The 23,897-nt window shown below is 38.4% G+C and overlaps 1 protein-coding gene across 1 annotated transcript; it reads left to right on the forward strand.

Moving 5' to 3' along the window:
* Nucleotides 1-37: 37 nt before the first annotated feature.
* On the forward strand, nucleotides 38-21,683 carry CIR1 (CBF1 (RBPJ) interacting corepressor 1). Its single transcript, XM_032114778.1, has 10 exons — nucleotides 38-215; nucleotides 919-1,013; nucleotides 1,527-1,600; nucleotides 2,766-2,779; nucleotides 2,873-2,928; nucleotides 3,284-3,332; nucleotides 3,541-3,658; nucleotides 16,799-16,905; nucleotides 18,349-18,434; nucleotides 20,118-21,683. Exons 1-10 carry the CDS (start codon nucleotides 144-146, stop codon nucleotides 20,842-20,844), a joined length of 1,398 nt encoding a protein of 465 aa, XP_031970669.1. The 5' UTR covers nucleotides 38-143; the 3' UTR covers nucleotides 20,845-21,683.
* Nucleotides 21,684-23,897: the final 2,214 nt, after the last annotated feature.

Consider the following 23,897-nt stretch of genomic DNA (forward strand, 5'->3'; position numbering starts at 1 on the left):
CGCGGCGCCCGCGGAAGGCCCGCCCGCCGACCCGGAAGGCCCGGCCCGGGCGGCCCCGGAGCGCCTCCGCCTCCGTCCCCGTCCCTGCGCCTGTCCCTGTGCCTGTCCGTGTAGGGGCCGGCGGCTCCCGCCCCGCTGCCGCCATGGGGAAGTCGTTCGCCAACTTCATGTGCAAGAAGGATTTTCACCCCGCCTCCAAGTCCAACATCAAAAAGGTGAGGGGGAGCCGGGGGTGCCCCGGCGGGGACGGGCTGCCGGCACCGCAGCGGCCTTAGCAGTGCTCCTCGCTGTCCTGGGATGCATCGGGGCTGGGGCAAAGAGGAAGGAGGAGGCAGGGAAAATAGTTAAGAAATACTTGGAAGTTTCGAGTTTTCTTGCTCCTAGGTGTGTACGACTGTCGCATTCTCCTGGCTCAGGCTTTTCAACGCCTGATTTTCAGGATAAATAGGCACTATACGCCGTCCAGGAAAACCCCACCTGTCACTGCTCATGTTTTCCCAATATTTCATACCTGCCTCGAGCTGGTTGCAGGTGTCCTCCCCAGAACCGTGCCGCGTGCCAGGAACCCCCGAGGGGACCTGGGGCTTGGGGTGTGTTGAGACTACACCGAGGTCACCACAGGGAAGACAGTGGCACCCACAGGGTGTTTTCTGAGCCTGCTTTTCCTTTTGAGCTACCAAATTTTCTCCTGTCATTTCAGTGTGCAAGTGTTGTTGTGACTTGGAATTTCTCAAAATTACTGCTTTGGGAAGTTCATTTGTTAAAATACTGTGTGAAAATAATGTATTTTATGCAATTAGAATGGTGATCATCCCTCGTTAAGCATTTTTAACTGAGTAAGCTAGTTATTTGTACATGAATATATTTTGCAATAGTTTTTGTATTTGTTTAGAGTAGAAACTTATTTATTTTAACTAGGTATGGATGGCAGAACAGAAAATCTCATATGATAAGAAGAAACAAGAAGAATTAATGCAACAGTATCTGAAAGAACAGGAATCCTATGATAACAGGTGAGAATTGGCTTAAGATCACATGCTTCTTTCTCCTGTGTTGTTTTCATGGTAGTGAAATTGCTGTGAGCAATTTGAAGTACTGTCTCCCATTGACTGTAGTAGTAGGAGAACACAGTCACTCATTAAGTGATGTCTGATTAAGCAGAAGTCTTGAGAACTTTTTAAAGTGGTTTGTGCCTGTCCTCTAATTAATTTCAAAATACATCATGTTGCACAGGACAGTAAGTAACCTTGTATCACACAGAAATCTGTTTTTCGTAACTCTGGACATGTTACCTTTCAGTTGAGATTGAAACGTGTGATTTTTAGTACATAATGGAGCATGCAAAAGCATTGACTGGTCTCTCATGTTTTTGGATACTCACATTTTGTCACTCGCATTAAAAAATGAAAAAAATGCTAGTTATCACAATAATTTCATACTGAAGATTCTTTCTTTTTTTTTTTTTTTTTTGTGTTACCCATGTGACTGTTTTGCGTGTAACACCCCAAACTGCCCTTTTAATTTAGGTTGCTTATGGGTGACGAGCGTGTGAAGAATGGTCTTAATTTCATGTATGAAGCCCCACCTGGAGCAAAGAAAGGTATTGCAGTTTCCTGATTGTGGGCAGACAATACTAAAGCTAAAAACCTTTTGATGAAATAAGCAGGGTATGTTTTATTTTAAAATAACATGTTCATAGTGAGGTAATGATAGGAGGTATGATTTTTTAATTCTTTATGTGGGAATATGCAGATATATAGATAGATAGATAGATGTAGTATGTAATAATTTTGATCTCACAAAACTTTAATTTCTTTCAAAGAGAATGGTTGGGTTTTGTTAAGCAACAGTTCAATTTGATGAGAAAGACCAGATAAAATATCTTTCCAGGAAACAGCATAAATTCTGTCCTCGACCAAGGGTGTTTCTTTAGCCAGTTATAAAGCCATTGGATGAGGAGGACTGGACCTTACCGAGGCAATGACTCAGACAACACAAACCTATATTTTGGCCTGCTCTCCTTTACAGATATAGCAGATTGCTTTTGTTTAAAAGTTATGCCCATAATTCAGCTTGATGCTTGTCAAACATAGAAAATACAAGAGCAAGAAATTATTTATCAGAAGTTATAAAAATAATAAATGCTGAGATTCAGTAGTCAAAAGTGCTGCCTGAGCTGTGTCTCGTGAGTCTATGACTTTTTAGTAGTGTCATAAATGGAAATTACTAAGTACATGCTGGACACTTGCATCATTTTAGCAAAGTGTGACTGTGAGCAGAACTAAGAAAATATATTCCCACTAAGAGAAAACATGTTCCCTTTAAAATGCATCTTTCCCATTTGCATGAAATCACTTGCAAATGGACTCATTCTTGTAGACCAAGTTTTGCAATTATTTAACTTCAGAAGCTCTACGAGTAATCTCTTAAGTAGCAGTTACTGCTAAACTTTTTCTTAAAAATATCTTAAAAGTAAATATTGTTGCTACTCCTGCAAAAATGTTCCAAGTTTTTTATTCATATAATAAATGAATATAGTTTTAGGAGATGATTCTAGATTTACAGGATTTGTAGCTATATACTAGAGGCTGGTTATTTGTAAGTGCACTCTATTTAAATAAAGCTACTTCCTGAGTGTTTGCACTCTTGATTCGTATAAACCATAAAATGTTTTGTCTTTAGCTTAGAGGGGGATACTATCTGCATTTTGCATATATAATTAACGCATCATTTCTTTTCTTTGCATGCTTTCTGAAAATTCTAAGAGGAAACAAAAGAGGTATTTCATTGCATCATTTCTTTAAGTTTTCTTCTTGCTTACTTAAAACGTAATCTGAAAAACTTCAAACTTACCATGTTTTCTGTTTTATAGCAAGAGGGAGAGACTGAGTACAAATTTGAATGGCAAAAAGTTGCTCCTCGGGAAAAGTAAGATATCTGGATTTTATCTGAATAATTTTTTTTCCTTATTATTTACCTTTCATATACTTTCCTTTTTTCCCTTTTTTTCCCTGTTTTATTTTTGAGCAGGTCACTTGTGTGATCTTGTCATGTCCTGACAATTAATTAGTAAAACCTGTAAACCTGGAACTATTTCCTTGCTCAGCTTTATTTTTGTTTGATACTTAATGCATGTTTGAAAATGCATTTCAGACAATGTTTACAAGAATTATACCTCTGAAATGGGTTCACACTTAACAACAAAAGGTAGTTTTGTATCTGATGTTTAAAAAAAAAAGTAATAGTGAACTGATTATTTGTTTCTTTTGTGTTTGTGTAACAGATATGCTAAGGATGATATGAATATCAGAGATCAGCCATTTGGTATCCAGGCAAGTTACATAAATTTCACTCTGTGGATGTCTTGGGTGTATTTCAAATGTTGTCTAACTGCAGAACATTCACATGGACTCTCTTAATTTTATCATCTCTTTTTCAGTGAGTTTAAAAGCTTCTCTTATGCCTAATAACACAGACATTTCTGTAAATGTCAGGCTGTATTGTTGACTAAATTGTGTCAATTGGCTTCATTGCCTTTAGGTGCGGAATGTGAGATGTATTAAATGCCACAAGTGGGGACATATAAACACTGATCGAGAATGTCCCTTATTTGGCCTGTCTGGAATCAATGCAAGTTCAGTCTCCAGTGATGGTTCAGGTAGGCAGTGAATGGTTTTTAAAGGTTCTGGTTAGACATATGGGGGGAGCTCATCACGTTTAGTTTTAGAAAGTTTAAGTCTATCATATTTAAAAGAGATGATGAATTCTAGAAAACAGTTAATTCCAAATGTAGGATCCACAATTTTGAGTTAATTATTTCAAATTGCAGGGACCTCATTTTCAATTAGTAACTCTTTTAAAAAAGATTCCATATTGTTTTGATCCTATCTGTGCCAAAAACTGAAAAGCTGCAACAAGACTTTAGATCAGAATGACAAAATTTGTGTCCCCAAAAAAATGAGTAGATTGTTAAAGACTGTCCCTGTTCAAATTCAAGCAAACTGCTTGGATAAGCTGGAATATATGACTATATCTTTGTTGATCACTTGGTAGAAAGGAGAAGTTTATGAATTTTTTTAAAATATGTAGTTGTATTTCTGTAAGTGGACAATCAGTTGAAACCTAGATTTCCAAATGCCTGGTTTCCTTTCATCTGACTTCTTGTTGCTTCTTTAACTGTAATTTTTTTTCTTCTATTAGCTTTCCTGTTCCTTGAAGTCACACAGCAGTTAGTGCTAGATTAGGTTTGAAGAAGTGGGTATAAACATTCAAATTGAATAATATTTTTTCCTACAGTTTTGGGGTTTTTTTCTGTGAGTTAACCCAAGTTGTAATGCTTTTAGGTTTCTTAAAATTGGGGCGTGCTAAAGAAACATCAGGTAGCGTGGATGAGCCTTCAGCCTTGCTCTGCTGGGCTTTGGTCACGTGTTGTGTCTTGGATTTTGCAGGGATACCATTACAGTTGCACACTTGGTGGTTTCTGCTTTTCTTCTGTCTTCCTTCAGGTTATCTATTTTATGTAGCAGCTCCTAGGTTTGTTACATATTTAGCCTACCAACAATCTTGCTTTTCAGAATGAGGTCACTTAGATACATATTTTCTTTGGGATGAGGCCTGGAAGAGTTCAGTTAAAGAAAATGGTGTCTTACTCTCCTTTTTTTAGGCATTGTCTGATGATTATGCCGTTGTATTACTCATCCTGTAGTTGACTTGCTCAGCCTTTCTATTCAGTAGGTTATGAAATTAAATCACTTTCTTGCATGATTCTTATCTTAGAAAAAATTGTGCTTAGAGCATTTGTTGGTGGTAGAATTATATTGTGCAGCTCTTGCGTGTCAGAGATGCTTTTGTCCTGCAGAACTCACTGTCCACACCTCAGTTCAAATGATATGGGGTAAATTTTAGGAGTATTTGGTTGAGAAAGCAGAAAATATTTGTATGTGCTTGCACAAACCTTAATATTCATTCCTTATTATTCATTACAGTGTAATACAGACACTTTGCAGTGTCAGTAGAAGAATAACTGCTTGTTTCGAACCTTACTGAACTACCTAGGTGTAGGCAACGTTTGACTGCTGCGGGTGTTTCCCACTTGAAGAGATGTCCCCCAGGTGGCTTTTCAAACTATCTTTCTAAGCCTAAAGAGAGCATTTAGCATATATGATGAATTTTGCATTAACGAAAGTGGTGTAAAAGTACTTAGATGTTCTCAGACTGTGCCAGTGCCCTCTCATTTTCAACTTTGGAACTTAGAAGGCAGTGTGCTGTGCTGAGCTTAGACTCTTGTAGGCTGAGGAAGGATTTTTAGGGAATAGGGATGGGCGACAGATCAGGATTTGTATATATAATTTGTAAGACACTATTCTTGGATTTGAATAGTCAGCTGTAATGATACTGCTACTTTCTCTTTCTTCCAGGGAAACTATGTAAAAACACTGTAGGTAAAGTTTAGAGTTCTTGATTTCATAGCAAATACAAGGCTTAGAGAAAGTGGTAATATTAATTACACAATCATATAAAAGGTTGTCTGCTTTTTCTAGCCTCAGGAATACAATCCTTTAATCAACTTTTCTAAAACTTTGTCTGATTTAATAACAAGTTAAATTCCACTGCTCTGATGACTTCTGGAAATGTGTGTAAATGAAGCACTACAGTAAAGTGAGAACATAAATTCTTGAATTCACTGCTTCTCTTAAGACTCATAATTCATCCACATGGTTTGTTAAAGCTTATGCAACATATTTTTTTAAAAAGTGTGGTTTGTTGTTTTTTTTTTTTTTTTGCTGAAACACTGACAGCAATCCTGTGTTGGCTGGGATGGGAGTAAGTAATTACTTTGCATTGCTGAGAGTTCTGCCCAGTTGTTACAGTGCTGCAGATCCTCAGTTTGCTCTGCTGCATCTGTTTCCACCTCCAAGAACCTTCTCCTGTTCCTCTGTGCAGTACATCGCCTCCAGCTCTGTTTCTTCCTGCTTCTCTTTATCAGTTATTGTATGCACTCCTAGGCTGCTTTCTAGACTAAATTCCTGATTATTCTTTATTGCTTTATAGTACTGCAAAAATGCCCATTGCCACACTGTTCTTTAGACTGGCTAGAACTCCAGAAAATACTAGTTTGGAAGGGACAGAGACTTTTTATGAGATCATCTTTTTATGAAACCGTTCTGTGTTTTGTGAACTGATGATTAGGTTTAAAAAAATCCCTTGCACTTGAAACAAATTGAATTGTACATGAATTGCTTCCCAAGCACCCCCTCTTCCATGTGTCACAAGTGTCTCTTCATGCTTAGAAAGCTGGTTAAAAGCATGTTAATAGTCCACAGTTTTCATTTGCCATTGTTGTCAGCACCAGGAAAAAGAAAAAAGTACAAAACTACTTGGCTTCTAAGGTCAGGTAAAGTTCGTTCAATTTTTCTGAAGCTGTTTGTTTGTTTCTAAAATGTAGAGGTTAAAACACATGCCTGTGAACAGAGCAATGAATAGGAATTTCAAGGGTAGGCAGTGATTACTGGTAGTATACAGCAGGTCTGGAATGCGTATTAAATTTATTTGACTGGGCTTTTTAATAACTCAATGTGTAAAAATATGTTCATATAAAAATATGAACTCTCAAAGAGTTGAAAAATGTTGAACTAAATTATTAGAGCATATAGTACTTTCAAAGGTCAGGAAGTATTGCCATATTTAGAAAGTGGATATTTATTTCTAGCTCGTGTTTCAGGAAATCAAAATATAAATATTGTCTCATAAATTAAAGGGTACAGCTGAGAAATACAGATATAATGAGGAAGAAAGGTGAAACCAGAGTAAAATATTAGTACAATTTAGTAGTCAATGTACAAGGATTCTGATTAGTTTATGAAATTAATTGTATTAGAAGGACCAAATTTAAGTTCTAAGTAACTGAAATTTTTTTTTTAAAGAGCAAATCTTTGGAATTTTTTTATATTCTTTGGAAGGAGCTCTATTGCTTTGAAGTTACTTACTTGGTAGTGCTTTATTTCTTCTGATTTATGATCTTTTCATCCTAATAGAAGTCGATCTTACATCCTTTTCATGCAAATTGAATGGAATAATTTTTTTTTAGGCAGTGCGTGGTAGTTACTCTAGCTAAATTTAGGTTAGAATTCTTCAAACTTTGCAAATACTCTCCCTTGCTAGAGCACACCATGCATCAGCACAGTGTTGGAAGACTGGTCCGTGTGCTGCTGGTGATGAATCTCTGCCCAGTCAGTCGTGGGAGCACTGAGCTTCATGGTTCTGAATCTGGTATGCTAAGGGCACTGGCATCACTAATTTCTGCAGAAGTAGGTTTTAAAAAATGGTCTGGCTTTGCTGTCAAATACTTGTAGCAGGCCTTGATACAAGTTAGTTTGTGTTTTGTTTTTTTTCCTGCTTCAGAAAGAGCAAAAAAAAATGTTTTATTTGGACTCAGACTGTTTTCAGCATCAGAGGAAACGTTTGAGTGCAAATAAATGAAAATGAAACTCATGTCTGATTTAGTTGACTTATCTAAAGTTCCTGCTCTGTTTCTCCATAAGGAAAAAGAAGAGTTATTAACTGAGATATTTCCCCTCCCCCATCATATCCAATGTAGGTTTTTTCTTTCCCATGAATTTTATAAGCTGTGATTCTGTCATTTCAGCAGAAGAATAGCTGCCTTTTAATCTGATGTGAAGACTACACTGTAATGTTCCTCTTGACACATAAAACTGGTTGGCAATTGGTGCTCCGGATTCAGTGTTGAATATTTTGTGTGCAGAGACCAGTCACAGACTTCAGTTTCCTCCAGTGAAACTGCTGCAGGGCAGAGGGTGTCTGTGGCACACACCTGTGTTCTGCTGTCTTTCAAGATCTGACATACATTGCAGCGCTTCAGCAAACAAAAAGTTACAATCAGTGCCTTAACTTGGGCATGGTGGCTTGGTTATTTTGCTTCTGGGACCATTTTACTAATCTGGCTGGTAATTCATACAAAAAAAATAATAATCTTACCATTAAAAAAAGCACCTATTGAATAATATCTCACCAGTGAATAGAGATTATTTTTGCAATAAGGCAATTTCAGTGGATGTGGTTATCATGGGATAATCACACCCCTGGGGTACAGCCTTGTCTGTAATCTCCCAGGAGTGTAATTATTGCATGATAACTGCACCCCCTGGTGTTGCATTATTTCTATTATGAAATTCTTAGTTTTAGATATAAAGTAACTTACTTTGATCACTGGAAACTGCAAAGTAGTGTTAGAATGTTCCAGCTGTGAGGCTTATGGAGACCAACTTAGAAGATTTACTTCGCCTTTACAAAGGTAAATTAGGCAATCAAAGTGCTTCTTTGGGCTAAACTGATTTACAGGGTGTTTTACTGATAAAATCCTAACTTCCAAAGTTCAGACAAGATGAAACTATTGGTTGTGCTTCTGACTTAACATGCCAGTGTGTATATATATATATGCATGTATAAAACACAGAATGCGTACCAGCAAAAAAACCAGCTCACTACCATCTCAAAGTTTGCCTGTTTTCACAATCCTTTTTTATCATTAACCAGCAGCATCTGTTGGGGTTTGTGAGGTTTTTTTGTTAATCCTGAAAAGCCATTGACTTGATTGGAACAGAGATCATTAGGTGTCCTGTGCAAAATGTTTTGAAATAATGCTGTTATTTCACCTCAAAATTGCCTGTGACTTTCTTGGTCAGGTGAAGTTAGGACAAACTGAATACTTCTTTGTTTTTCCCCTTTCCCTCCTTCTCTGCAAACAATCTATCCCATTCAATGATGGTTTGGGCAGACGGGGGAAGGGGTTACTAAAAAGCTATGAAAGCTTGAATGCTTACAAATTTTATTATATGGTTTTTCGAACAAAGAACACACTATGGATCTATTACTTTTTTATGAAGAAAGGTATTACCATCTTAGGAAGGGAGGCTAGTGGCTCAAATTGTATGAATAGCATAGTTAGAAGGGGGATGGTAAGGTTAAAAGATGTTCTTGCACCCTTGGCCTGTGAAAACTAAGCCTGGGGAGTGCTGGGCACCCTTCTCTGCTGTGGACTACTTTGAATGTCTTACAGCAGACTGGCTCTGTATGTGATCCTTGCTGTGGAATTACTAAGGAAAAAGTACTGTAAAGGGCTTAGCATGTTGTGGGAAATTCAGGCAAATAAAGGTAAAAGTCTAATGGAGCAACATGTATGTGTGTCTAGTGTCTTATGGTGTCCCAAGATAAAGCCACTCTAGGTATGGCTGTGCAGGTGCAGCCTTCTAAAGGCTCATTAGCCAGTTCTGGAGTTTGTACCCTCTCTTTTCATCACCTGAGTGCCCCTAAACTAACTGTGGGTGTTGTTTCCATCTTCTATGATTTAGTGTGTTCCACTGATCTTTAGCTTGTAGGTGAACTACCTTTCCAGGGTAATCATTGAAATTATCAGTCACATGGAGACAGCAAAAAATGAAATCTGTGTTTATGTTACATTATGTCTGTATCTCACTGCAGTTTTCTAGTGACAAATATGGTACCTTGTTTCCCAACAGAGAAAATTCTCCATTGTATTGGGAATGCAGAAATTTTTTAGAACGTTCTCTTGAATCTGTAGTAACAAAGAAAAGGTATTTGAATATGTTAACTGTGAATATTTGTATAAATGGTCATCTGTAGAAACATACAGTGTGTGAAACCTTCCTTTATGATCTGCAGCTGAGACCTTTGATTGTGAGCAGTAGGAACCTTAACTAAATCTTCACATAGTTTAAGAACTGTCACATTTTAGAATAATCCTCCATTTATGTTTCAGAAGCTTTGGTATTTGGTGTGAATGCATAAAATACCGATTCTATTAGAAATCTTGTGCTTAGCATTTAAGCAATAAATATGGATTCCAATAGGAGTTTGATAATGTTAAATGGTTTTTACTACTCCAAAAAAGTAAAAAGGAAACTCAGGTTTCTCTGAAATACCATATAACAAAAGCATGGCAAATTACAGTGAAATTCTGTGCTCAAGTGTTAAATACAGTTAAACTGCAGGCCCTCTGTAAAAGAGCTAATTAAAAGCCAGAGGTTTTAGTCATTGATTTCTCTCAATGCCAACTGCAGCAGTTGCTTTGAAGTGTAAATATGGTCTGAATGCACTCATCTCTGAAATAGATGGAAAAATTATCAGTAGAAGATGATTGATTCTGAATTAGTGGAGGCAGCATAAATTTACTATGTGTCATGATCACATAATTTTGATAATAGTTCTTTGTCCTTTAGATAAAATAAGTGTCTACTCTCATCTCTGTCACAACTTCAGTAAAAGTTCACAGACTATGGAGTGTGATTAAGCTCAGTCTGTAATTTTTTTCCATTTTTGCTCAATTTCCTTTTAAGCCATATTAACAAAAGCCATAGAAAACTTGGAGGACAAAACAAGAAAGTATATGGATGTATTGACAAAACTGTCTATTCTAATTTTAAAGTTAGTTTCTCTTTTAAAGCAAAACCTGAAAAGCATTCTATCATATGTCTTTGCTACCACCCAGAAAAGGCAGCGTTCTGAATTCAGAGTATATTTATCCTTCATGTCCTCGTGTGCTGGACTGAAACCCACCAGCAGAATGTTTTCTAAAGCCTAGTTAATTCAAAAGAGGTGTTTTTGTACTCCCTAAGTATTTATTTATGCACTTTTCCACAGCAAAGCATGGCTCTAGTACAACTGTTAAGTAGAAAACCAGATAAATTTCAGTTTGGAGGAGTTACGGCCTCATGTGGTCCAAGCTATGTATATGAAAGGGTGAAGACAACATGCTTTAGGCCTACCTTGTTAACAAAGGAAGTGTAGCAATAAAGGAGAAGCCTTGAGAGTATCTTGTCCTTGATTCATAAATTAAGTTTTAGGCATGGTAGCATGGAGTTTACTGACCCCCACATATACTGGCAAATTGATAGCAGATAGGCAAGTGTGCTATGTTTACATTTATTCATGTAGATTGCACTCTCTTACCAAGTCAGGAGAAGTGTGATGGTGTGATGATGTTTTTAGATTAAAATGATCACGTTTGTAAACTAAAAGATATCCCATGCCAGAACACATTCTCAGAAAGGGAGAAAAGCCTATTCTAAAAGCCATATTCTAAATATTCTGTTTTGATGATACAGAAAATTAGCATTAGTTAAAATAAAAGCACATAGTTGCAATTAAAATGACGCTCTAAAGAATCTGCTGCCTTTTCCAGTAACTTTTATATAGTGTACTCTCTTTAATTTCATAACAATACATAGAATACAAAACAAAACATACATACAACCTTAAATATCATAGTTCTGTTAACTGCAGCCACTATGTAAGTACAACTGGTTACTGCAATTTCCCCTGCCACAGATGGCAATAATTTTTACAGTATTGTTTATGTCTTTGCTTTCCATTTATATTCCACAATAAAAATAATTTAAAACTTGACTGATTGTATAGAATAATTCAGTTTACTTATCTACACTGGTGACAGTAGTGAAAGCTTTTATCGGTAAATTGGGCAAATACTGTCAAGACTGTGCATCATGAGTAGGTAGAAGTAAAACTGCTGGTTTTGTCAATACTGGCAAATATAACTTCATGGTCTGTCCTCACTGCTACTGAGCTGTTGCAGAAAAAGTGGTATTTAATCACAGTTGTTATGAAAATATGTCTTAGCATACTGTTTCCTCATATTGAATAATTTGAAAAATGTGCTTTACACATCCTAATGGAGGCCTGCTAGATGGTGTGTTACAGCTGGCATTGCTCTCCCAAAAGTGCCCATGCCTCCTAGAGGAAACATTCTGGCAACAACATGGTGTTACATGCACTCTGCATTTGCTGTTTCAAGAGAAGTACAGACAGAATAGAAAATTAATTACATCTATAAGTTTCTCTGGTTTCTGGGACAGGAGTGGGGCAGTAATGCAGGGTGGGAGAGTTTGCTGTAAGGTAGGCACTTAAGTAATTGAAATCCAGAACTCTATTCCCCTCCCGATTGCTTAATAGAAGCAGAACTGTTCTGTTAAATTCATCTCAGTTGTGTTATGAGAAATTGGAGTGCTCTTTGTTCTAAAAAAAGCAAATATACAGTATGTTATAGAAATCCTAATACGATATTCTTCTGCAGTGCATTGTAATTATGTCATACATGCCTAAGAAAAAAATCTATTTACATCTCTTCTGTTTATTTAATTGTACAAGTATTATAAAGATGCACCAACAGCTGTCAGGCTAAGGTTGTACTTGGGTAGTGCTTTGTGAAGATTCAAATCCTTCTTTTCACATTTCATTGCATGTTTTGAGTTCTAGATTTTGTGCCCTAACTCTTTGAGTCAACTGAGCTGTCTGAATTGTATCCTTAAATAGTATCTTAGACAGAAGATAACAGAGAGAATTAATGCTGCAAGAACTTCTGTGGAAAGTGAGAAGCAGGAAGAAACTGTAACCTCTTTGCTTGAAAATACTGTTTCTTGAGAATTATAATAGCCACAAAAAAAAGTTTAAAAATCCTTTGGTGGGTCTTTAACTATAGAGACTTTTTCATGCAAGCCCTTAATAAAATTTTAAGTACCTGTAACTGTAGAAAATGTAAGCAGTTGTCAGTTGTCTTAATGCATAAAAATAAATGTCATATTTACAAGCAGTTAATTACGCTGTATGGCAAAAAGCTTTTCCAAGACTATGAATTGGTTTTAAAGCAGATCAATGTTTTAGTTTTAGCCAAGTGGCATATGGGAAAGTTTAAAATATTTTTTTTCTTTTTCCTATCAAAATGCAAAATTCAGAAAATAACCATGACAGTCATATTCAAAAATAGCAAGGTACTGTATTTGACTTGTCTCAGGAAGAATAAGAAACAGATGATGAAACATTGTAACTTTGAACTTATTTTTAGCTTGATGATGAAAGAATGCTGAGAGACTAGCTGTCAGAAGTTGTAGCAATCAGCTATTTTTACAGGGTTCCTATAGCTAAAGTTCTGCCAGCTCATGGTATAATATCTCTAGATGTTTTCACCTGCATGAGGTCACTGAGGTAGCTGCTTCACAGGCAGTCTCACAAGTCTGTAAGGAATGTGTATATGAGCAGATTGATTTTCATAGCATGTAAAAGATTTTTGTGCCTGATGTAGGAGTGACCCTTTGCAAGTTGATGGGTGCTGTTCAAGAATAATAAGCTATCATCATAGCCAAAGATTTTAGCCAACTGAGAGCCTCTCAGCTCAGTCTTACCTGTTTTATAGTTGATGACTCAGCTGAAGCATAGGGCTGCCAGGTATACCTAGTACTGCTTTGTCCGGCAGTCTTGGAGGGTGAAGACACAAGTGTGGTCACAAGCCAAAGGCAAGCTGAAAAGATTTACCACTTCGGGTTACCAGGCAACCTGGTGGCATCAAGGTTTAAGCTTTAACTTGAATAGGGAATAGGGAAGCCAAGGACACTTCTGAGAAGTTGCTTTTTTCAAATCTCTGTTAAGTGAGGTTCAGTTTTTAGGGTTTCTTTTACAGGTTTTGTCTCTCATTTACATTAGCCGGGAGAAATCCCCAATTTAATTCTATAGTGTGGAAATGGGAATGTGGTTGTTTACTCACAGATTTAGGCATTTTTTAATACTCTGTGAAAAAGCATCTCAAAAGGAAGTATGTTGCAAGCCTCAATGCTGTCACATAAAATAGCTGTGCCCAGGAATCCTGAGAGACCTCAACCTGTCACTGATATTTCAAAGAAAATCAGATCTGCTTTTCAACATCATTAAAATATAAATCAAAAGCAGTCTATTGAGGTATGGATGGGAGAAGAAAGTCACCAAGCATTTGATTCCTTTGATTCCAAGCAAAGGAGTTATGAGAATAAACATTTTCTTGATTCTTGTTCTGTTGCAGAAAGTAGATAGTAATAGAGGTTTGCAGTTAAGCTGTGCAGCCATTGTCAAATATGATGTCTTACTTGAACTTAACAGCCTGGACTTGTAACCAGGTAGAAAACAGTCTCTTTAGACTTCCCAGGTCAGAGATTGTTTTCTCCTTACTGTGTCCCTACAGCTCTCTTGCTGTCATTGGGCAGCGGAACTTCTGAGAAGCTCAGTGGCATCAGTTGTTGTAAAAAAAGTGTGAGCAGGTTCATCTGTTTCATCCTCTCAGAAATGTTAATGTTTTTCAAACTGCAAGGATGCCATACTGCAAGGAAGTGTCTTCCATAATCAACCAGTTCTGGACAGCTGCCCATGTCATGCCTGGCTGGGGTCTGCCCACAGAAGGGTTGTGAAACAGGATTGTGTTTTGACTCTACTTCCATTTATGGGGTTGATTTATTTTCTTAATCTCATTTCCTAGTGTTTTCTAAAACCTTTAGTTACAGTAAAAATAATGTACTTAATAAAGCTCCTTGGAGATTCCTGCATCTCCTCACAAGCTAGGCAGAACATAAATTGCTGCTTCCCTCACAATTGTAGGGAGACCAAAACAGGAATAATTTATTTCATAAACCACTTTAATCTCAAGTTTCTGTGGATGCATTTGATGCAGCTTGTATACATCCACAAAATAGGAATAACAGTAGTTTGGTAACTGTCCTTATCATGGTAATACTGCGTCGCAACTAAAATACTATAGGTGGAGCTATGAATTTCTCTGACATCATTAATATACAAGAAAACAGATGCACAAAACTCAATAGTGTTGTGCATTCATTACAAGCTTTTTCTTAAAAAAGAAGAGGTTATTTTGCTTGCCTCTTTCCAGTGTTATGCACAAAGAATGCTGAAAAGGGTTGTTTCTGGAAAATAATCTTGGACTGTGCTTTTGAAGGCCAATATGCCTTCATGTCTCTCTGGTCTTGATTCTGACCATAGTCCTCAGAGGGAGCCACAAAGTTAGGGCTTCTGTCTTGATTCTTTAGCAAGTCTCCTGTGTAGATTTGGACAAGTTGCATTCCTCTATTTGTCTAATCACACTAATGAGAATAATTAGGTATCAGATACACACCAAAATGTGTACAATGCTGAAACACTGAAGGGGAATACCTAAGAACTTACTTAAGTTACTTCATTAGGCAGTGGCTCTTTGAGTAATAGGGGTATTCTAGGCTTGAATTGGTCAAGTGTTTTGGTTTCTTTGGTATGGAGAAATCTTCTTTCATGACTCTATGCTTTGTCTCCATTTGGCTTCTTCATACAGGGTTTTTGACTGAATTATATGGCTCTTTTATATGGACTTTGCAAATCAAGGCCTTTTCTGGTACCGAATTCTGTCGTTAGGTGTTTGTCTGATGTTAGTTTCTGTTCCAGCCAGAGTAGATTTCGGCAAGCAGACCAAGGTTTTAAATTTGAAATATGCAAAAATGTAGACACTGGAGCCTATATACATTGATTAATTGTGAGTTTACAATTACACTATAACACAGAAAAAGCACTTTTGGTAAATTACAGGGGGGATGGGAAATAATCCCCTACTTAAGAAAAATGCAAACTTGAGGGAAGGCTAAAAGGTATCTCATTTGAAAGTTCTTTTGCCCGGCAAAATAAGGAACTTGTGAAAAGAAAGTCATTAATGTAGGGGCTCCTTAAACCATTTCCCAAGTTTTGTTTTATTCCTTCCTGCTTTACATGTAGGCCTGTTTGTTTCTGCAAGGTAATGTATTATACAGGAAAACTAAGAAAAATGTTACTTCTTCTGAGAAAGTTCTATATTACTTTCCATATATTTTCTGTAACAAAAATCTCACTTTATTTTACATACTTGTCTGTGTTAAAAATCTATGAGTTTTGTCAGTCTTCACAGCTAAGAAACTCTTAAACCACAAAGCAGGACAATACATTTCATAAGGCTAATTAATCTTATAATTTACAGTAGTTTACTGGAGTAATGGTAAACATGTGCTGCATACCCTGTTTTACATGGCTTTTAATTTAGATTTACCTTACACAGTTCATTGACAGTAAGGTTAGTGAAGGGACTAGGAAGGAAATTTACTGGAAGTGACCTAACAAGAGAGTGAATATTTAAGGTGAAGAAAAGATATCTAATCAGACAAGTACACGACATTATGATGATCACAGGGATTCAATTAAAGCATAAGAGTGAGTTACATGGTTTGTAAATTATGCAGTCAAGTCTGAATGATACATAATACATCCCATCTTTTACTCCTTGTTAGATTTTTGCAAAGAAAGAAATCATGTGCCTAATGCCAAACACTTACTTTAATGAAAAATATAGCATGGTTTTCAAGCTAATAAAACCAGAAATCTCTGAGGAGATAACAGTCTAGAGGCTATGTATATTTGTCAATCCCTAGAATAAGTAAGGACATAGATATTTTTCACGTGTTTATTTATATTCCATATGTATTCTTCTAATGTTACTTTTTACATTGAAGTTCAAGAATTTGTGTCATTATGAAAAATGTGTTTATTAGTGACCTATTAGAGGTGCATTTTCCCATTGTTTTAAAGGAGAGGAGGCACCTGAGTCCTATTTAATGTGCTTTATTTAGATCTCCTGTGCTTTTTTACTATAATAAAAATATATTACTAGACTTATCTGATATATTGTTTTCAACATTACAAAGTTACATAAGAGAATCCCCTTGTACTTAAAGAAAAATGCAATTATTTTCCATTCTGAATCTTCAGACTGCTGTTTTAGAAAATCATATCTGATTATTTGCTCAGCAGAAGATTATTGAGTTGATTTTGCTGTGATTTTACTTAACAAAGCTTCAACTGAATTCCTACTGTGGAGTCCAAAAAAGGTAGAGAGATATAAATGATACATTCAAACTGTGATTTTTGTGAACAGGGCCATCAATGCACCCCTCGGAGCTAATAGCGGAGATGAGAAACAGTGGGTTTGCGCTGAAACAAAATGTACTGGGGAGAAACTTGACCGCAAATGATCCATCACAGGTAATATCTTTTTACCAGTAAGCTGAAAATGTCTATAAATCTAAATGTGATTGCTTGTGAATTGTTACTTAATGTTTTCAAATATGCATATCCATAGGAAAGCTGAATAGTTATACCAGTAGAAAAATGTCAAAAAACTTAGAGTTTTCCAGATTTGTTTCATACAGAATGGTGAATCATAAATTACTTCTTTTAAAACCACTTATAATAAATTAAATCCCTCTTCTTGGTGACTAGAAATTGAATTTTTTATAAAGGGGTGGTTAGGGCTTCTGCTGCATACTTGTAATGCAGTGCTACCCTTAGGATAAAGTTTGAGGCAATATGCAGAAATAATTACTGCCAGGAATGCTATATCTGAAGGGGTTTTTTTACTTGATTCACTATTGTTCCAGTTATTATTTCTGGGGGTGAAAATGGTTCAATTGCCTTTACTTAGACTACGCAAAGTGTACTACTAAATGAGGTGCTTTGATAAAAGTGTAAAATGAAAGATTAATATACACTCCTTGAAATAACCTTTGTTCATAGGCAGGATAGTCAAACCACTAGTAAAGAGGGGATGACTACAAGCTGGTCTTGAAATCTTCAGTAAATCAACAGTTCATTGTGCCTCTGCAGATGGATGTACCTTTGCCTTTAAAAAGCTATGTACCCCGAAAAATGTAGCATATGGGCACTGTTAAATGAATCACGTTGATATCAGTATGTTTGCTTTATGTTAGGTGTGCTGGGGTTTCTTTGTAAGAGCTTTTTAGTCTTTATTTCTTCTTTCGTCTTCTGAGTGTGGCTAAAATTAAAAACATCACTGTGGAGAACTGTAGTGTACCAGATGCACATAATTTGAGGAATTCAGGGTCTTCAAAGTAGTTTTGCTTTGCTGATTGCGTTACTGTATGTAGATTATATGATTACAGTATTTTGCATTGCTAGAAGACTTTGTGCACATTTAAAGACTAATAACACAACAGTGAAGTAGATGTGTTACCCATTTTCCTAATGACTAAACCGAGACAGAAAAGTAATTTGCTTAAATTACTCTGAGTTTGAGCAGGACTAGTGTCTAACCTATTCATCCAAGTGTGATAGCAATGGAGTGACTTATCCTGGGGAATCGTGGGCTCCAAAATTGGCTCATTTTCATTAACTATTTCAGAAATGTTTCTTTCCCTAGCAGGGATTTTTTCATATGTTAGTAATAACTCGTGTTGTATAGCCCCCACATTATAACACCTACTCAGCTCTGAGAGAGAATGTCGGGGTTTTTCACTTGATAGTGGGTATTCTGCTCTAACCAAAGTGTCATAGGCTGACTTAGTAATACAAATATATTTCGGTCTGTGCAAAAATAAGGTACATAGAAGCACCACTTTTAAAACAGAAATCTGAATGAAGTTATTATTTTTATACATAAGAATTTAATGGCTTACTGCATTTTTCTAGGAGTTTGTTACAAGTGAAGGAGATGATGATCCAGAAGTTGAATTTTTAAAATCACTGTCAACCAAACAAAAACAGAAACTTCTAAGGTACGTGTGGTACCTAGTGGAGGGGATATGTATCAGCAGTAGTTCTGACTACATCCATCATTGCCACTGTAACTCTTTGGTGCCATTTAGCACCATCAGTACAGAAGAAAATCAGTTCAGTTTAACATACACTTGACCACAAATGGCATTATGTAGCACGATTTTTTAATCTGCTTATTTTAATCTAGTTTTGATGCCTTTGACTGGGGCTCATTTCCAATTTAACTGGGATGCTGAACTACTAATTGGCTCACTAAAGATGCTGTGCTGCTATTTTAAAATATTACTCTGCACTCCATTGTTTACAGTATCTTCTTCTATGATTAAAAATTCTGTGTTCTTGTTTACTGGTTTACAACTTGACAAAGTCTATCTTCTCCCTGTGGCTGAACTGAACCTGACCCTGCGCCCCAGGGCCAAGGTTGGCCCAGCTGCACCCTGTGCTTGTGCCAGGGTTTGCAGCTCACTGCTCCCTGTGGGTGTGAGTTAATGAGGTTCCCGTGCTTTGCTTTTATCCAACTGATTTTGTGTGCCAGGTGACTTAGATTTTTTTTCTCTCTTAATTTGCAACATTATCCTGAAATAACCTCAAAATGTTTAAAATCAAAAATACTAACTACTGACATGTAGATCCCGTACAAGCATACAGATAAAACAAGCTTTTAGGTTAAAAGATGTCACGTATGTGGGGAGTGGGAGGAGGGGGAGAAGGTGAATGGCTAAGCAGGTACCTGAGTAGGTAGGTACATATGGTATTCACATATGTAATAAATAATTCTCTGAAAGTAGTTGGCATATTTTATGTTCCTTTTAAGTAAGGAATGTGTATGTAGTTAGAGTAACTTAAAATGTTATTTTTGTTTGAACTTCTGCTGGCCCAACACATTGAAATTTTTATAATCCTTTATATTTTAGAAGTTGAAGTTTACTAAATATTTAGGTCCTTTAGGCTTTACTAGTCTGAAGGGATTTTTTTTAATACACTGGAAACAGTTTCACTGTTCAGTCTCTGATTTTCTGAGCATAAATAAGAAAGCAAAGTAAAAACTATTTGAAAGTAGCCAAACAGCAGTGAATGCATGTGTATGATGGAATATTGTATATTTACAGATAGCAAATGTAAGTTTCTAGTTGTGAAAAAAAGAGGTTACTGGGAATATCTGTATTATTTGCCTAAAGAACTCGAAGATGTATGTTTTAGTATCAGTTTTCATCAATAGTAGAAAATGAATACTGATTGCATTTTTTCATTTTCAAAATACGTTTTTAAAATGCACAAGCTAAAGCAGCAGTGGTTTTCTAAGGTCTCCAGAGCAGCCTGACAAGGGGAAAAAAAGCACTACTGAATGTATTTATTCCTAGTTACAAGGCCCAAATTGACATCTCTTACTTATCTTTTTGAAAATTAAAGAATTAAAAAATCATATTACTCCTGTTTTGAGGGAGCAGCTGTGGATTACATACTATGGGTAATGTCAAGTTAGAAGTTTTAAAGTGAAACTTTGCTGGAAAAGGAAAATAATTCAATATATTTTTATGGAAATGAAAGTATTTACTGTGTAGGTCATCAGAAGTAGTGAACTTTAAAAGACAATGACTTTGTAATCTAGTATATCTTAACTTTGTAATGTAGTATATCTTAACATGTCTGATCATGCTGCTCCTTTATTTTGAAAATAAAAGGAAGTTGGATCGTCTAGAGAAGAAAAAGAAAAAGAAAGATAGAAAGAAGAAAAAGCAGCAAAAGAAAAAAAGCAAAAGTAAACACAAGAAACATAAGATGAGATCCTCTTCCTCATCCTCCAGTGAGACTTCAGTAAGCAGCAGTGACAGCGAGACTGACAGCAGAGATAAAGCAGCACAAAAGAAGATGGATTCTAAGAAAAGAAAAAAAGACAAGTTTTCAGAGGCTAGCAGCAGCAGCGATTCAGAAGGAAAGGCAAAAATGAGGAAGGAAAAACTTTATGAAGATCTCTCCAGTAGTCACGGTAACAAGGACAAAGATAGGGAGAAGTACGAGCTTTTAAAGCGAGATAGTTCTGCAGAGAACAACAAATGGAACTCCTGTGAGGGGGAAAGAAAGTCCACAAGCAGATACCATAGCACCAACACGAGAGAGACTGAAAGAAAGGAGAAGGATAGTAGAAGCCAAAACATGAATGAAGGGAGCAGGAGAAGCCTGTGCTCAAATCACAGCAGTTCCAGGCAAAGGCACATAAGAAGAAGTCCAAGTCAAAGCCCTGGTGAAGAGCGGCACAGGAAAAATGAAACCAGAAGCCCCAGCACAGATGTGCACAGAGAGAAGAAAAAATGTAGAGAAGGCTATGGGGACAAGTGCAGTAAAGTGGAACACAGAGAAAGGAGCAGACGCAGTAGAAGCAGAAGCAGAGAAAGGAAAAAAAATAGATAGTATAGAGGACAGGTGCAAACAAGAATTTCTCTGGGTTTTGATGAATACCTTTAACAAGGGCTCAATTACATACTGCTGTTCATTTTCCAACCTCTGTAACTAGCATATTTCCTACATAAACCCAACAGCATCAGTTCTATCGTGTTGGAATATTTGTAAATTAGGTATAAATGTTAAGGTATTTTTTTACTGTCTAAATATGCTTATTGGCAAATACCTCTTCTATACATGCAGTAATTCATAGACCTGATTTTAGGATTTTAAAATATTTAAAAGCAGTATGCGATACTCTTGGTTTCATCCATGATGATTTCTGTTTAGATGCAGCTGTGAGGAGGAAGAAGCCTGCAATATGCTGAATGCTAACAAACATTTGAGATAGTTCTGGATAAGATCACTGCTTCAGCTATCAAAGCATTGTCTTGTAGAGGGTTTTGTTTTTTTCATACGGAAACATTTTTCCTGAAGTTCCCTGTAAGAGATCAATTTCATGAGTTAAAACAACAGAGAGACATAGTTCACATAAGTGTATAGCCAACATTTTTTGGCCTCCTGCAGTGTACAGCTTGGTCAGGGCTATCTAAACATCTTGAACCCCTGTTGGTATGTGTCAGTACAATGTCAAGTTATTGTTCAATAATCTCTCAAGACATGAAAGGAATATTTACTGCCTCAACTGTTTCAGGTATTTCATTATTTGTGGTAGTAAGTTAGTGTAAATAGTCATCCTTTTGTTTTCATGAACCTTTTTGTTGTTTTAGTGATTCAGTCGTTTTCTGCATACATTGTTACGAAGATGAACTTACCTAATAAAATACCTTATTCTTTAAAACTGGTAATAATTGCCATCTTCTTCAGAGTTCTGAGTCAGTACAAATGCACAAGGCAACACTTCACAAGGTTTTTATTGCAAAGGAAAGGCTTCTCTGCCCTTTCAGGTTGGCAGATGGAAGTACATTAGTTAGTGGACACATGAAACAGTCACTGGGCTCAGTATTCCAGCAACTTTCTTACCCTCCTCACTCACAGGACAAATGGGACTATCTTTTATTACCAGTCCACTTCTACTTCACTCAGAAGATTTTCAGCACTGCACAGAGTATAATAATACATGGTGAAAGTGACCTGGCTTATCGTTTAAGTGCATGTGAAGAGTTTGAAAGGATGAACCATTAAGGGATGTCACTTTTTCAATGTGTCTGCATTAGGTTGCTCTGGACATTCTTGCTGAAGTAGCTGGGAGTTAAAGAGCCCCTGCAGTAGAGTCAGCCCCCCTATATTGATGTGTGGAAGCTCTGATTTAGAAAGAACAGGAGGAGACTGCCAAAATACGTGTTTTAGCAATCTAAACAAAACCTCTCATGAAGGATTTATTATCCTTCTGTGTAAGAGAGGACAGAGTAATGTGATAGGGGAAAAGGCGTATTCTGGTGGAAAATTTTCATGTTAAGTGCCGCAGGAAAGATAGGAATAACTGTAAGGTGCCTCCGTTCCAAAGGAGGGTCTCTCCAGTTGTTTTGTGTTTGGCTCAGGAATCTGCCAACCACAAAGCAATTGACTCCCACCTGAAGAAGGGTGGACAGCTCGACATCCGCAGCTCTACGCTCTTTTGTGGGCTCTGCACTTTACTGCTTTCCATGTAGTTAAACAGTGTACTATGTCTATCCTGCCTTTTCACATAGGAAAAGACTGGCAGAAAAATCATGACATTTTGGATGTATCTGTCTCAGACTACGTGTGGAAGAGCTTTGAAACAAACCAGTCATCCTGCCAGGGGAAGGTTGGTGCGGCTGTGGAGGCAGTGTCTCACTGCTCCCCGTACCTTCCCTAGGCCAGTTTGTGTCCCCTCACCGGTACGGAAGCGACCCTCGGGGCCCAAGACGGCGGCTGCGGGAGGGTGGGGCCGCCTTCGCCACCGCGGGGCCCGGCCGGGATGCTCCGGGCAGAGGGGCTGTGCTGGAGCCGCGGTGGGGCGGGCGGGGCAGGCCCAGGGCGGTGCTCGCCCGCTGCGCCCTCACGGGCCCCGCCGGCACCGCCCGCGGCGAGGGGCGGCTGCGCGCGCCCGGCCCCGCCCCGGCCCGCGGGGCCTTGGGGCGCCACCGCCCCGGGCCGAGCGCGGCGCTCGGCAGAGCCGGCGGGGCCCGGCAGGAGGTGCTGTCGCTCCGCAGATGGAGGTAAGAGCAGCTCCAGCGATACCGTCATTTATTTATTTATTTATATTCGTAAAAGCCGCGGAATAGGGTTAACCCTCTGCGGGGCTGGGCGGTGGGGGCCGCGGCGCCGTGAGATGGTTCCCTCAGCCTGGCGGGGAGGGCAGGGCTCCCAGCAGGGACTCCCCGGCGCCGGAGCGGGGCCCGCGGCAGTCCGGGGGCGGGCGGGCAGCTCTGCCGGCTGCTCTCCTGCTGCTTGGCCCGGGGCTGGGGCTGCGTCGGGACGGGGCAGGCTAGCCGGGTCCGTCGGGCGGCTCTCGGGGCGGGCAGGGGCGACGGGGAGCTTCGGGCGAGGGGTCCCGGGCCGTTTTTCGGGCGTGCCGCCCCGCCGGACCCGTGGCTTAGAATTAACACTGGGCAATAAATTATTGCTACTCTGAAAGTAAATAGACGGGTGACTCCCAGATGGGGCTCCTGCTCGGATCGGTACAATAAATATCCCTGAAGGAAGCGCTCTATTTATGTTGTCATTGATTAATTCTCGCTACCTCATTTGATTTCGATTTAGAACGATTTGATTCTAATTTAATTAGCATGTAATTTGGATGTACATAATTACTGTAATTATGACATTCAGGTAAGGCAGCTTTAGGCTGAAAGGCAGTTTCAAATTTTCTAGCAGCCTACTTTGTGCCGGGGAGCGGACAGGGACCCCGCGCCCTGCCAGCCAGGTACCAATTAGCACATCTCGGGAGCAGCGCTGCCGCGCGTTTGTGGAACAACAGCGGCGCCGAGGCGGCGGCGGCGGCAGAGCCGCGCCCGGAGCCCGCCGCCGGATGCCCACCGGGAGCCGCGCCCGGCCGCAGGTGCGGGGCCGGCCCGCGGGGCCGCGCGGAGGTTGCG

Source organism: Corvus moneduloides, chromosome 7 (assembly GCF_009650955.1).
Source record: "Corvus moneduloides isolate bCorMon1 chromosome 7, bCorMon1.pri, whole genome shotgun sequence".
Taxonomy (NCBI): Eukaryota; Metazoa; Chordata; class Aves; order Passeriformes; family Corvidae; genus Corvus; species Corvus moneduloides.

What these genes read in the sequence shown, in the direction of transcription:
- CIR1 (XM_032114778.1), top strand. Translation starts at nt 144, where the DNA reads ATGGGGAAGTCGTTCGCCAACTTCATGTGCAAGAAGGATTTTCACCCC. An exon ending in CAGGAATCCTATGATAACAG is followed by an intron (nt 1,014 to 1,526) that starts GTGAGAATTGGC and finishes CTTTTAATTTAG; the next exon opens with GTTGCTTATGGGTGACGAGC. An exon ending in CAAAAACAGAAACTTCTAAG is followed by an intron (nt 18,435 to 20,117) that starts GTACGTGTGGTA and finishes TGAAAATAAAAG; the next exon opens with GAAGTTGGATCGTCTAGAGA.